The sequence below is a fragment of the Gallus gallus genome, chromosome 1 (assembly GCF_016699485.2).
Source record: "Gallus gallus isolate bGalGal1 chromosome 1, bGalGal1.mat.broiler.GRCg7b, whole genome shotgun sequence".
Lineage (NCBI taxonomy): Eukaryota > Metazoa > Chordata > Aves > Galliformes > Phasianidae > Gallus > Gallus gallus.
Window position 1 is genome coordinate 190,142,778 of NC_052532.1, and position 14,109 is coordinate 190,156,886.

Consider the following 14,109-nt stretch of genomic DNA (forward strand, 5'->3'; position numbering starts at 1 on the left):
TGGAAGAAATTCAGAAGAAAAGAAAGGAGGCTGAGAAGGAAAAAAAAATGCTTATCATGCAAGATAGCATTGCTTCCACTGAATGCAATATGCATTCAACGGGAATTGAGGAGAGGATGCACAGCTGCCTCTTGTCTCTATCAACAGTATGGCTGCTTCCAATTCTAGTGACTAACAGTACAACAATTTATGTCACTTTTCCCCACAAAAATAATGAATGCTGTTAATTTATAGCACTCACAAAACACGCGTCAGCTGTCATAAAGACCTCAGAAAATGAGATGTTTTTTTTCTTCCCACTAAAATCTAAAGGAGAGGCTGAGCATCATCTCACTGAGCCACGTCGGTCAGTGTGGTTACCCTGTGCTCCCTCCACAAACCTTAGAGAATAATTTTCTGTTAACACGTCCCACTCTTGGAAAATCGTTCTTTCCCTGGCCTGTAAAGCTAGCCTTCATCTTTGCACTGCTACCCATCAATTCACTGTAATAACTAAGATGAAAAATGTGGCTTTTTAGCCATGTACTTATTTGAGAACATTTATTCAGCAGCTGAAATGACAAACAGCCTGTAATGCTTGCTAGAAGGAAAAGGGAAACAAAAATCCCCTACTTCAATGCCTACTGGATTTCCTGCTTAGTAGGCTGTAAGGAGACTGCAACTGTGTCCATTAACACTTCTGAGCATCAGAAGTTACAATTCTAAATTAACATTCTGTTATTTAAAAAGACACGCAGTGCACAAAGAACTCCAGTACATTAACAGAAGCTAAATTTCCTGGCCCATAATATATTTTGCTTTAAGAATTCCTGATCAGTTGTTTTTAGACCTCTTCCTTTCAACAGACCAGAGACATAAAATTAGCATTATCACAGTATAATCAGCATTTCCTAAAGCACATCTAGCAGATTCTCCTAAATGGCAGTTGTAGTCCACATGGGATCAGATCAATGCTTTTTAATTCTTATTGTTGGTTGCCTTAATATGTCCTTGAAAGCATTTCCTTATACAAGAAGTATGATGAAAAATAAATTATTCTCAGCCAAAAAGAACCAGAATGCCTTTCTGTGTGCAGCCAAGCATCTAGAGGTTTAGTTTGGAGGAGGCTCAGGGGAGACCTTAAATGTCTGAAAGGCGGTGGTGGTCAGGTGGGGGTTGGCCTCTTCTCCCAGGTAACAGCGATAGGAGGACAGGTAATGGCCCTACATTGATCCAGGGGAGGTTCAGCTTGGATGCTAGGAAAAAATTCTTCTCAGGAAGAGTGGTGAGGCATTGGCATAGGCTGCCCAGGGAGGTGGTGGAGTCACCAGCCATGGAAGTGTTGAAGAGCTACGGAGACAGAAACATAGAATCACCAAGGCTGGGAAAGACCTCCAGGATCATCCTGCCAAACCATTCACCCACCACCACCATTTCCCCACTAAGCCATGTCCCTCAGTACAACACCTAAACATATCTTGAACACCTCCAGGGATGGTGACCCAACCACCTCCCTGGGCAGCCTGTGCCAATGCCTGCCTATTCTTTCAGAGATGTGGCACTGAGGAACATGGTTAGTGGCCATGGTGGGGATAGGTTAATGGTTGGATTAGGTGATCTTAGAGGTGTTTTCCAACCCTAATGAATCTATGTGGGGGTCTCTGCCACATCTGTGTCAATTGTAAGCAGGGTTCAAGACTGGAATCTTGTCTCTCTAAAGCGGAGCATGGATCTACTTTACTTCTTCTGTCGCTGTGAAAGATGTGAACAAGTTGCAGTAACATTTTACAATATTCAGTATTTTGTGCATGAAACCAACATTCATGCACTCACAAGTCTAAATAAATTGCCTTAGAGTTAACAAAAAATCAAAAGGGCCAAGTAACTCTGGGAGGGAGAGGGAAGAAAAATGTAAAAACCATATGAAAAGCTATCTTGGCTTAATAAGATTCTTCCGGATGTCAGTACTACTTCATTTTGAAGCAAAGCTTTCCTCAAGAAGTTCCATAAGTTTTTAATGAGCAGCTGTATTTAAACATACACGAGTTAATTTGTGAAAGTAAGAGTACAAATTAAGAGAAAATTAAGAGAAAATAATGAATCCATTTAATTCTCAAATTTGTTCATCCCACACTGTCTCCAAATGGCGCTGTGCGACAAATAATTTTGCGGGTAAAATCAACTGTTGAGTTTGACACTTAAAATTTTACATCAAACGATGTAAACAGTAAAGCTAAAGAGGACAGCCACTGCTTGAATCACTAACAGCAGCACACGTATCCCTACAACATCTCATCCCTTATCTAGAGGGAGCACATTCCACACCCCTAGGGTACTTCACTCTCCCTTTCCAGACTTGTTTCTTCTTCCTATTTTTTCCCCTGAGGTTGGCAGCAAGCATGCCAACTCGGCCAGTGAGGAACACAGAGCCCTGTTTCCCTTCAGAATAAGCTGAGAAGAGAAAATCGTGTCACTCCAGCACATCAGGCAAGGGCAATCACAAATCGACACCAACATGATCAGAATCATCAGCAAGCCCTTTTCTCCACATACATAACAAATCAGAGCTTCCTCTAACTTATAAGTTTTGTTACAATTAAACTATTTTTCCTGCCTAGACAGGCCAGGGCTACCAATTTTAGGAGAATGTTTTGATCAAATTCAAAATAGCACCACATTGAGAAGTTCTGAAACGCAGAGGGATGATCCTGTTCTTACTGCTGCTATTGCAGTGCATGATTTTGCATAGCCTAGAAGTACGTGTCCCACTGAGATTTCTACAGATGGCATGGGAGAGGAAGACAGAACGTGAGCTCCCAAATACTTATGGCCAGAAAGGGAAAATAAATCATCAGCAGATGGCGGAAACAAGTTGGACACAAAGTACTGGCAAAAGCATAAAGCAAACAAATAGGAACAGCAAACAGAGGGAAAACACTCTCAGCCTCCTTTGGCCGTAGGAATAGTATGGACTACTTGTAAGAAAAGCAGATAGTTGGGTTTTTGTTTTGTTTTTTGTTGTTTTTTTTTTCCAAATGATAGCGTGCTTCAAGTTGTCAGAAAGCTTTTAATTACATTTGGAAAGTCTATTGCATGGACTTAGACTTAATTTTTGCCAAAAAATGCCATAAATTATGTCACGCAAGGTAACAGTAAAGCTGCTGATTCACTAATATTTGTAATCCTGCACGCTTAAATACATTTGTAATACTCAAATACATTCACACTGGCAACTTCAGTACGCTGACAGTGATAGGACAAGAGGGAATGGTTTTAAACTGAGACAGGGGAGGTTTAGGTTAGATATTAGGAGGAAGTTTTTCCACACAGAGGGTGGTGAGGCACTGGAACAGGTTGCCCAAGGAGGCTGTGGATGCCCCATCCCTGGAGGCATTCAAGGCCAGGCTGGATGTGGCTCTGGGCAGCCTGGTGTGGTGGTTGGCGACCCTGCACACAGCAGGGGGGGGGTGAAACTAGATGATCTCTATGGTCCTTTTCAACCCAGGCCATTCTATGATTCTATGTAATGATACAAAGTCTTTCAGAGGCCGTTTGTGTCTCTCGAGATTGTATTTAAAAGCTGTCAAAGCATGTATTCTCACTGGGCAGGGGCTTGGAACTAGATGGTCTTTGAGGTCCCTTCCAACACAAGCCATCCTGTGATTCTATGTCAGAAGGGAAAATGAAAGCCTTGATGTCCATTCAGAATGAAACAGACTGTCTAGAAACAAATAAGAAATGCACTGATTTTTAAGGACAGATTAGATTACCAATCTAATCTCCTGCATAAAAGAGCCCCTATGATTTCACCCCCCAGAATACTGCAGCAACTATTCTGAAACTGAAATGCAGCAAAACATCTGGCACAGAGATATCCTCAGTGCCAATCATCTATTTCAAAGTTAACATAATAACCAAGAAGGCAGTCATACTTCTCCATCTGTAAACATGTATAGTAGGGAAGCCCTCACGGTACATTAGGGTGACGTGTTTGAAACACAGCAGTATGAATTAAGAGTGATACTCCTCCATATACATTCCCATCATTACTACATACAATTCTAAGTAATTCATGAATGACAATGATCCATTCAGGTTTGAAAATTTGTTTCTGCACTGTCATCTATTAAAACAGAAACACAACATCTCATTCATTGTTATTAGTTTGAAAATACTGCCAGCAATCGTGTGTTTTTATTACTATTTACACAGTAAAAGTTAACTCATAACTAATACTGAGGGCATATTACTTATAAGGAAATTAATGAGAAATCACATTACCTACATCCCCTTTCCTGATGTCAAATGTTCACTTTTTGTTCCCCCACACTTTTGTTTTAGACCCAGGGATGTATCAACTCCGAGGACAGCTGGAGAGCTGAGCTGCATAGGAAAGGCTCACTTGTCATTTATCCTACTGGCATCTTCTGAAACTTTAAACAGGTACCACATTTGCAGGGAACCAAACACAACCCAAGGTCTACAAGTGCTTTCAGTGTACGAATTTGCCCCAGTTCTTGTCTGAACACTGGAAACCACATTTTTCAAAGCTGCTTTATACTTGCTCTGATCACAGACTTTACAACATACTACAGTCATAGATATATTACTTTTATATTAGATTAAGGAATGCAAATCAAAATTAATTAAAAAAAAAAAAAAAAAACAAGTTCAAATCTTCTTCAAAACACAACTTTGGAACTTTTATTTAAAAATAGCACTGAAATTTTGTTCAGTTATTTGCTTACCCTGCTACTGATGGCTGATCTTTACCCGCCAAACACGTTAAGAATAGAGAATAGTCATGATTTGAAAAGTCATTAGTGTTTGTAAGAGAGGCTTCTCACAACACCAAGCTCTCCCCTTGGTGCCTGTTCAAGATCTCTGAGAGCTCATACTTACAAAATATAAACTTAAGACCAGATTTGACAGGGCACATTTAAAACCATGACATTTAAACATTCCTACTGTAAGTGCACAGATTTTCCTCCCATTTTCAGCGCAGAAGAAAAACAATTTCAATCCCTCAGCAAAGATCTTTTAATTTCGAATTATAAGTAGCAGAAATCAACAATCTAACACAATGGAGATGCAAAATGAGATAGGAAGCTTCATAGCCCACCTTTCTTCTTGACTGGCATTCTTCTTCCTACTTCTGAATCTGGTTGCAAGCACTTATTTACAGGTATTAACGATGGAGCACTGCGAGGTCAGGAACTGGCTATCTAGTGCAAAACACTTTTACAGTTCAGTTAGGAAATGCAGCTTCAGTCTTCATTTCCAGCAATACTTGCTGTTTTTTCTTGTATTGGATTTCCGATGTTTCCCACAAATAAGAAAAAAAAAGGGGGGGGGAAGCTTTTCGGATGTTTAAGAGATGCTTTCAATTTCTTTAAAATATATTTGATTCTATAAAAATACAAGAGAAAATGTTCCTTGACAATACAAAAACCCTATTGTAACTCCTCTTCCGGCAGCAAAGATTGAAAATTAAAAGATTTTAAGTAATACAATTAAGGCACAGTCCATCTCTAGGCAGCTGTCTTAACGCTCCACCTGTACATGTTCAAGAACACATTATTTGCAGGACAAAAACTCCCAAATAATCCAAATAAGGAGCAAGACAAAAAGCAATCCAAAGTGACTCTTTAAACTTCTTTCAATTCTTGAACGGATTTTGCTAGCTATGTATCCATTACACAGCAGACTGAAAAGGTCCCTTTTTCCTCACCAGACAACAGCCTTCCAATATCACCCTCTTACCCAACAGAGATCACCGGCCAGTCACTTTCATTTTTATTATCTGCAAGCCACCCAGCCTTACGGTCTTTAACGTCCCTCTGATCCTCCCATGTATTAAAAGAGAGGATTGAAAAGGAGGAAAGCAAATCCCTTGACCTGGAATTATTAAAGTGACAGTGCTGCTCACTGGGCACTTTGGCAAAGCAGATCGCTTTGTACCGGAGTCATTTACTTCGTGCCATTTCTTCCCTCGCACAGCAGCCGCCTCATCAAAGTGGGATAAGGAGAATTAGGAGAAGAGCTTCACAAAAGGTTCATTTTCAGAGATAATGAAGTATCACTGAAAGAAAGAGCCAGCCATTAGATCAGTCCAGAGTTTCCCACTCAGAAGCGCAGCTGGTTGGCATCGACGTGAGCCTCTCTCTCTCTCTCCCTCTCTCCTTTTTTCTGGAAAAACAAAAAGAGAGACACAGAACAGGGATAGATTTTCCTCATCTATTTCGTTAGGGAAAAGCTATGAAATAGGTGGGCAGGCTCTGAGAGCTCTCCTTCCCTGCACAGGGAGACGGGATGCATGCAGAGGGCTTTGGCTTCGCGTCTCTTCTTTAGGATATGGAAACTGAACGTGTGAAGGGGGGTGAACATCACCAGAGATCTGCCTATCCCGCCTTCCCTCCCCCTCGCTTCTCCAGCTCTGAAAGGGACTGCCTGGCGCTTTTTGGAGCGGAGAGGGCTGGGGTGGATAGGGGAGAAGCGGAGGTGCAGGGCTGCGTGTAAGGAAGAAGACAATTTCCCTCAGATCGCAGGGGACCACGGCCAGGGCTGAGGGGATGGAGCAAGGATGCAGGCAGGGTTGGACGGGGACGGGCAGCGGAGTATGAAGTGGAGGAGGAAGGAGAAGGGAAGCGGGCGGGGGCTGAGGAGGGGTCGGGAGAGGGTGCAGGGCCTGAGGGGAGGCGGCCGCAGGCAGCGCCCCGCGATGGTGCTGGGGCCGGGGGAGGGTAGGGGGTCAGCGGGTTACCCCGAGAACTGGACCTCCCCCCATGGAAAGCTCCGCGCTCCACTAGGGGGAGTCCCCGCGTCTGGGCCGCCGGCTGCCGGATCCCGCTCAGCCCCGTCTCCATGGAGGAGCCGCCGCCACCGCTGCCGCCATCCGCCGCCCCTAGCAACGCGCACCGGGCCCGGCCGCTGACCCCCACCCGCCACGAGAAGCAGCCAATCGCGTGCCATCGTGCTGCGCCGCCGGGGGACGCCCAATCAGAGGCGGCCTCTTGAAGCCGCCGCGCACGTGATCGCGAGCAAGATGGTGGCGCCCATAGGGGGGTAGTGGAGGTGGGAGGGGTTACGGTGTAAGGACGAGGCCTGGCGGCGGGAGCGCCGCGGTGAGATCGGGCGGGCGGACTCGGGCAGCGCATGGTCGTGGGGAAGGAGCTCGGCGGCTTTGGTGGTACTTTGGGGACCCTCCGGGGCCGGGCTGCGGTTGAGTGTGAAGTTCTGGGGCTTGGCCCGGAGTCAGGCCTGGGGGTTTGAGGACACCCAAGGTGCGGAGAGGGGAAGGCAGTGGGTAGTTGGGCTGCTGGGAGCCCCTCGGAGGGGAGTGGGCAGTGAGAGTACCTGGGGGCACTTATTGGTCAGTAACACAATGTTTCCTCTTATGTGTGCGATTTACCACACAAACAGGTCTGGGTGTCCACCCAAACTCCCCAGAAAGAAAAGAGTTCAAACCTTGTGCTGGTCCTGCTGACCCCAGGTGAGCACTGCTCTTTTGTCACTGCGTTCCCCACTTCTGTATCCCAGTCTGAGGTGAATCACAGAATCGTAGGGGTTGGAAGGGACCTTTGGAGGTCATCGAGTTCAACCCGCTGCTAAAGCAGGTGCCCTGCAGTTGATTGCACAGGATGGCATCCAGACAGGCCTTGAATCTCTCCACAGCCTCTCTGGGCAGCTGTTCCAGCACTCTGTCACCCTCACAGTAACAGAGTTCTTCATCTTCATATGGAACTTCCTGTGTTCCAGTTTGTGCTCGTTGCCCTTTGTCCTGTTGCTGGGCACCACTGAAAAGAGCCTGGCCCCATCCCTTGACTCCCACACTTCAGGTATTTATAAGCATTGATAAGATACAGTCTTGTAGTTGGACTTTAGGAAGTAGCTTTCAAATTAGAAAATAAACTTAAGCCACTTATAACTAAACAACTTAAGTTTGGGTAATTCCTTAAAATACCTTAAAAAAGCATTTAAATCACTACATACTATACCTAACCAAAAACTTCACGCTTTCTGACTTGATACATGTCTCTGGCTAGGAGCACCGATAAAAAAAGCCATTAGTGATGGCATGTAAAAGCAGAGAGTAGATATCCTTATGATTAATTTAAACCTTTATACAATATGGTTATATATATATCCAGCCCATCCCCACCATGCCCACTGACCATGTCCCTCAGTGCCGCATCTCCATGTTTCCTGAACACCTCCAGGGGTGGTGACTCTACCCCCTCCCTGAGCAGTCTGTTCCAATGCCTCACCACTCTTTCTGAGAAGAAACTTCTCCTAATATCCAAGCTGAACCTCTCCTGGTGTAACTTAAGGCCATTCGCTGTCATCCATCATTGCCTCCAAGGTGGTTTCTATCTGTGTGAGTTCAGCAAGCTGCTGCCTGGCCCCTAGGGCTGGTGATGCTGTGGAGCTGGTGCCTGGAGGGGGGGGTGATCAGAGCGAGCACTTAAGTTGGCTCAAAGCCATTGTCAAACCCCACCTTTAACACCCTCTGCTAAAGAAAGCAGTTCAGTAGGGTTCACACAGTCAAAAATATCATAGACTTCTGGAGCTGGATTGCACATTTTACATCTGATAGCTGCCACAAAGAATAGGAAATGCGTTTCTGATTGCACAGTGCAGAGGAATGTAAATGTTTGTTTGATGCATACTGGGGGTGTGTAACTTTGATTACATTCCTTTGTTTCTTCCTTATGATCCAGGACTTCAAAATGACAGGAAGAGAATTTCTTGAGCTAGATTCTCCACAGCGAACGCTATATTTGGAAAGAGTGAAGCGGATGGAAATCATACACAAGTTGTTGAATGAGCTTCCTAAATCAGATCAGTAAGTGCTGGTGAAATGAATGAACTGTATCAAACATTGAAAGTCTTTTGGAGACTGTTCTCTCCCTGCTTTCTTTTGTATTGCAAACCTTCCTCGCAGTTACAGAAATACTTGCAGAGAAGCTTCTTATTGTCTAGAAGAGAAAACTTGTTTTGTATTCCTCAAGTATGGTTACGTCTCAGTGATCCTGTTCTGTTGGTTTCTGGCATGCACTCCCCAGTGCTTAAGGTTCTGAGATGGCTGATTAGCCCCGACTGGCTCTGAGCCTTCATGCAGTCATGCATTTTCTAGGAAACTGAAATGCTGGAGAGCATAAGGCAGATACCCATGTGGTTCTGCTGGAGTTGTCATGCATTGAGCAGGGCTGGCCTGGGGCCAGAACGGAGTGAGCATCACGCTGCTGCTTTCTGCACTTCATTCTGTGCTGCTCCCTGTTTCAGGAAGGTGAGGCTGAGGTAGCCAGGTGGTGCTTACAAATTGACCAGAGCCATATGCTAAGCTCATCAGCAAGGGCATTGTGCAGCACAAAAATAGCTGAACAGCCTCTGGACCTCACAGACACCGGTGTTTTATAATGTATTTCATTGCAAAGTCAGACCGGACCTGAGCTGGTTGACACATAGGTATCTTGCATACATCTTGTCTGAATAATTCAAAGTAACAAGAAGCTTTTGCAATTATTAGTTTTAAACTAACGGGACTAAATTGCTGACCAAGCAAACTACAGCTAGTAACACGGGGTCTCCTCACCCAGGACAGAGAAGATAACACCATGGCTTTATCCCTCATATTACAGTGTTGTAGCTCTGTGTAGGATTTGCTGTGCTTGTACACAGCTTCAAACGCGTCTCCTTCCCCAGAACTGGGAACTAAGTGGAATGTAAGTAACTCTTGATAGAAACTGCAGTACCTAGAGATAGCTGGGCCTTGGAAAGAAATAGCTGTCAATGCTTGCAGGATGTCTCAAGTTACAGAGGACACATTGAGTCCAAGCCCTGGTTCCACACAGGACCACTCAAAACCCAAACTCCATGCCTGAGTGCATTATCTAAATGCTCCTTGAGCTCCAACAGCTCAGAACTGTGTCCACTGTCCTGGGCAGCCTGCTCAATGCCAACTGTCCTCTGGTGTAGGGCCTTATCCTAACGCCCAGCCTAACCGTCCCCTGATACAGCTCTGTTGAGGGGGCCTGCACCCTCATTTGAAGTTGCCTTAGCAGGCCTTGAAGTTGGCATACCCTACTAGGTGGATCACTGACAGCTGGAATTGTGCTGCAGCCAAACTGGTAGATCATGTTCACCAAAGATTGTGTTTTTAACAATAGAGAGTTGGTATAAAACCATACAGAAACAATTCCTCAGTCCTTCCTTTCTCTCCTTTTGTGCTGTGCAGCTATTCTGTACATCAGTAAGACTGATGAGATTCTGTTCCTCCTTTGTATGCTGTTGTGCTCTAATCAGATTCTCAAACACACTGGTAAATTTTAATCTCCGTGCTCTGCATGTGTGTATATGCTCGCATGCATTTCACTACCTGTGGTTGTAAATGGAGCAATAGAACAGCTGGTTCTTAGAAACTGTGCTCTGGAGACAGTCTGTAAATGACATCCAGAACTGTGAGAATGGTGATCTGGAAAGCAAGTAGGCCCATTTCTTAAAGCAAACAAAGAAATGCACCATAACTCCTAAATAAGAGCAGGAGCAATATTTGACCAGGTAGGTTGCTGTGCTGCGTAACATCGTAACTGAATTGTGAGTAGCATATATCCATGTTTGAAAATCTGATATGTACCAACAGTGAAAGTACTGTCCTATTCAAAATTGAAATAATTGGTGTCATTGATTGTCAGATACTTTTACTTTAAAGCTTTGCAGAATCAGCACTTAAATCTACTGATGTTTTATATGGTTTATGGGTGCTCAGTGTTACTCTAAGCATTAATCATAGAATCATAGAATGGCCTGGGTTGAAAAGAACCACAATGATCATCTAGTTTCAACCCCCCTGCTATGTGCAAAGGCACCAACCACCAGACCAGGCTGCCCAGAGCCACATCCAGCCTGGCCTTGAATGCCTCCAGGGATGGGGCATCCACAGCCTCCTTGGGCAACCTGTTCCAGTGCTTCATCACCCTCTGTGTGGAAAAACTTCCTCCTAATATCTAACCTAAACCTCCCCTGTCTCAGTTTAAAACCATTCCCCCTTGTCCTATCACTATCCACCCTCATAAACAGCCGTTCCTCCTCCTGTTTATACACTCCCTTCAAGTACTGGAAGGCCACAATGAGGTCTCCCCAGAGCCTTCTCTTCTCCAAGCTAAACAAGGCCAGTTCCCTCAACCTTTCTTCATAGGAGAGGTGCTCCAGCCCTCTGATCATCTTCATGGCCCTCCTCTGGACCATTTTAATGTGGAAGAGTTTTAAGTAGGTGCATTTTTAAAATAACGTATCGGACTGCTAAAGCTTTAGAGATTGTTACATTTGATAACTGTGCAAATAAGTATGACATTTGCCCTAGCATACGTTTTGTGATTGGTGAAGCATTTGATTATCTTCGTGGCTTTCAACAGTAAATGCAACTTTTGATACACTGAAAAATACACTTTTAACATAACGTTATTGGCACACCCTCAGAACTGAACTGCCTTCCCATTAATTGCTTTGCCTGGCAATAGTTATTATTCTTGGAAAGTTTAGGTTTGTGGAAACCCAAACAAAGCATTATTTTCGCTCATCAACTGACAGTGGCAGGCATAATGATAAGGAATGCATTTCACTCAGAAATGAACTGTAGCACTGAATAAACAAAGCAATTTTACATTTCTCATTGTCTAAAGAGACTTTTTTTTATTATTATTATTTTCTTACAGGAACCTTTGTAATCATGGATCATACTTCCTTGCAGGAAATGCAAGCTTATGTGGCTTAACAGCAAATAATTTCTTCAGGAAGATCCTAAATATCAGAAAGGCTGCCATAATATCTGCTTTGCCAATGGCTGTTATTCCATTTATTTCAACAGTGGCAGTTTATGATGCTTTCCTGCGTGAGCCTCTATTTTCAGGTAAAATGTAATTTGTTGTTATCAAAAAGCCTTTGCTTTCTGTGCACATAGGAACAGCTCATCCAGCGTTCACTCTGCATATCTTGAAAACCTTAATTGGTAAAGCAGGGTCTCAGAAACAGATTATGCAGTATGTTGGGCAGCAGTGAGCTGTTCAGGTTGTGAGTGGGAGAGAGAGGTATGTGTATTTTCACATGTACATAATTCTTTCCTGTTAGACCTCCCTGATTTTTAGTACTTTACTCTCATGTGAAATCGGCATTTAAACTGCAACAAAGCAGTTTGGATTCCACTATCTGTAACATTTCATTTGAAGGTCAATTTTAGAGTGATAAATTCTCTGCAGGTTAGTGTATTGGGCTTATGTGGCAAGGTTTTGGTAATGGGGGCTGCAGGAGTGGCAGAGCAGCTCCCACAGGGACCTGCTGCTGGGCAGAGCTGAGCCATGAGCAACACTGGGTGCACCTCTGGGAGCGTGGATTGAAGGGAGGGAAAATCTGTACAACAGCAGCTGGGAGAGAGGAGTGAGAAATAGGAGAGAAACAGCCCTGCAGCCCCAAAAGTCAGTGTAGAGGTTTTCCAGGCACGGAGAAGCTGTTCCCTACAGCCCAGGAGAGGCTGCTGGAGCAGGCTGTTCCCTGCAGCCCGTGGATACCATGCAGAGCAGCTCTCCTCTTGCAGCCATGGAGGAGCCCACAGTGCAGCAAGAGATGAGCCTGAAGGAGGCATAGCCCATGGAGAGCCCCTACAGGAGCAGCCCCAGGCAGGAGCTGTCACCTATGGGACATGTTTAATTTACTTTTGGTTCTCAATGCTCTAGTTTGTTAACTTACTGCTCACTGCTACATTAATCTCCCTTATGCTGAGTCTGTTCTGCCTGTGATGGTACGTGATGAATGAACTCCCAGTCCTTATCACTCTGTGAGCATTCTTTCCATCATATTTTCTCCCTCTGTCCTGAGCGGGGAGTGCCAGAGCAGTGCTGTTGGTGCTTAGCACCCACTGTTTAACCATCACAGCTGGAATGAGAGTTGTTTTATTTTACAAAAGGTCTTTTTAGGAAGGGGGAAAAAAAAAAATTAAAATCCTGCATACCTTTACAGCTTGGCCATTTCTGCAGTGCCTGTTTCTGTGTTGCATGCAGCTTACAAGTTAATATGATAGAGCTATGTGAATATTGACAATGAAATGCTTTGCTTGTCCTGCAGGTGAGCTGGACTGCCAAGTCTGTGCTGTGGTCAGAGGAGGATTAATAGGTGCTGTTGTGGGTAGTCTCTACCCTATTTTCATGGCTGTCCCTGTGAATGGAAGCCTTGCAGCCAGGTATGTCTCATCAATCTGCTGTGAGTTGAATTTGGTTATATTTCCAGCTCTCAGTTTAAATGGTGTGAATTTTCAGTCTATGCACACAGTATCCTCCTGGAGGCTTTTACTGTGTGGAAGGTGATCTGTACCAGTCATCCAATTACAGGGAAAAGTTCCTAAGAGGTATGCGTGTTAAATTGAGGCTCCCATCCCACAAAGCAGTGAACATTTCTTAGTGGTGTTTGGCTGGGTAGCTAAATGTTGCTGACAGTGAGAAGTGCCCAGTACCAAAACTCCCTGGCAGGTGTGATTCTACAGCATTTAACCAAAGGGAGAACTCAGTATTCCAGCACCACCAGGTGAACTTAACTTAGGAGAGGAGGGTGAGAATAAGTATCTACCCAACGTATTTTTACTGACTTTAAATACTGATGCTTAAATTGGATGGGGGAAAATAAAAAAGTAAGTTTCTACCACTGTTTATGTTTTTTAGGTATTCTTCATCTCCCTTGCCAGGGAAAGAGAACTTATTACGCTTCTGGCTCTCAGTTTCTCAGCCTGTCTTTAGAAAGATGAGATTTGGTGTGCTCATACAGGTTTTGACTGGAGTTTTTCTTGCCACTAAACATCATGGAATATATGTCAAAGTACTGGAGCAGATGAAGCCCAGCAGGGATCCTGAAGAGTTACAAGCCTGAAGTTGAACAACTTTCCAGTTGCCATGAATAAGAAACTGTAATAATAAACAAAGAAGCTGGTGCTTGCATCCTTCTTCTAATAGAAAACAAGGTTAAGACTGTGTGCTGACATTCTTTTCAACCCTGAACTTGAATGTTAAGTTCTTCGTCCTGCCTGGCACAGAATATATACCTTGATAGTATCTCTATAAAAAGAAGTGTTTTTCTTTGGAAATGGGG

At 44.2% G+C, this 14,109-nt stretch overlaps 2 protein-coding genes across 13 annotated transcripts in view; one reads left to right on the top strand and one right to left on the bottom strand.

Annotated features, from left to right (window-relative positions):
- Window positions 1-6,895, bottom strand: part of DLG2 (discs large MAGUK scaffold protein 2) — a 999,237-nt gene extending 992,342 nt beyond the window's left edge. For all 12 annotated transcript variants that reach the window (XM_040647195.2, XM_040647185.2, XM_040647172.2 and 9 more), the window contains exons 1-2: window positions 6,743-6,895; window positions 5,102-6,168 (exon numbers count right to left, since the gene is read on the bottom strand). In XM_040647195.2, the coding sequence (XP_040503129.1) occupies window positions 5,102-5,120 (19 nt within the window). In that variant the 5' untranslated portion in view covers window positions 5,121-6,168; window positions 6,743-6,895. The remainder of the gene's footprint in view (window positions 1-5,101; window positions 6,169-6,742) is intronic.
- Window positions 6,896-7,049: 154 nt separating this feature from the next.
- On the top strand, window positions 7,050-14,104 carry TMEM126A (transmembrane protein 126A). Its single transcript, XM_046902743.1, has 7 exons — window positions 7,050-7,168; window positions 7,402-7,471; window positions 7,738-7,817; window positions 8,700-8,824; window positions 11,694-11,887; window positions 13,096-13,210; window positions 13,686-14,104. The coding sequence occupies exons 4-7, from the start codon at window positions 8,709-8,711 to the stop codon at window positions 13,888-13,890; spliced, it is 630 nt and encodes a 209-aa protein (XP_046758699.1). The 5' UTR covers window positions 7,050-7,168; window positions 7,402-7,471; window positions 7,738-7,817; window positions 8,700-8,708; the 3' UTR covers window positions 13,891-14,104.
- The last annotated feature ends 5 nt before the right edge of the window (window positions 14,105-14,109 follow it).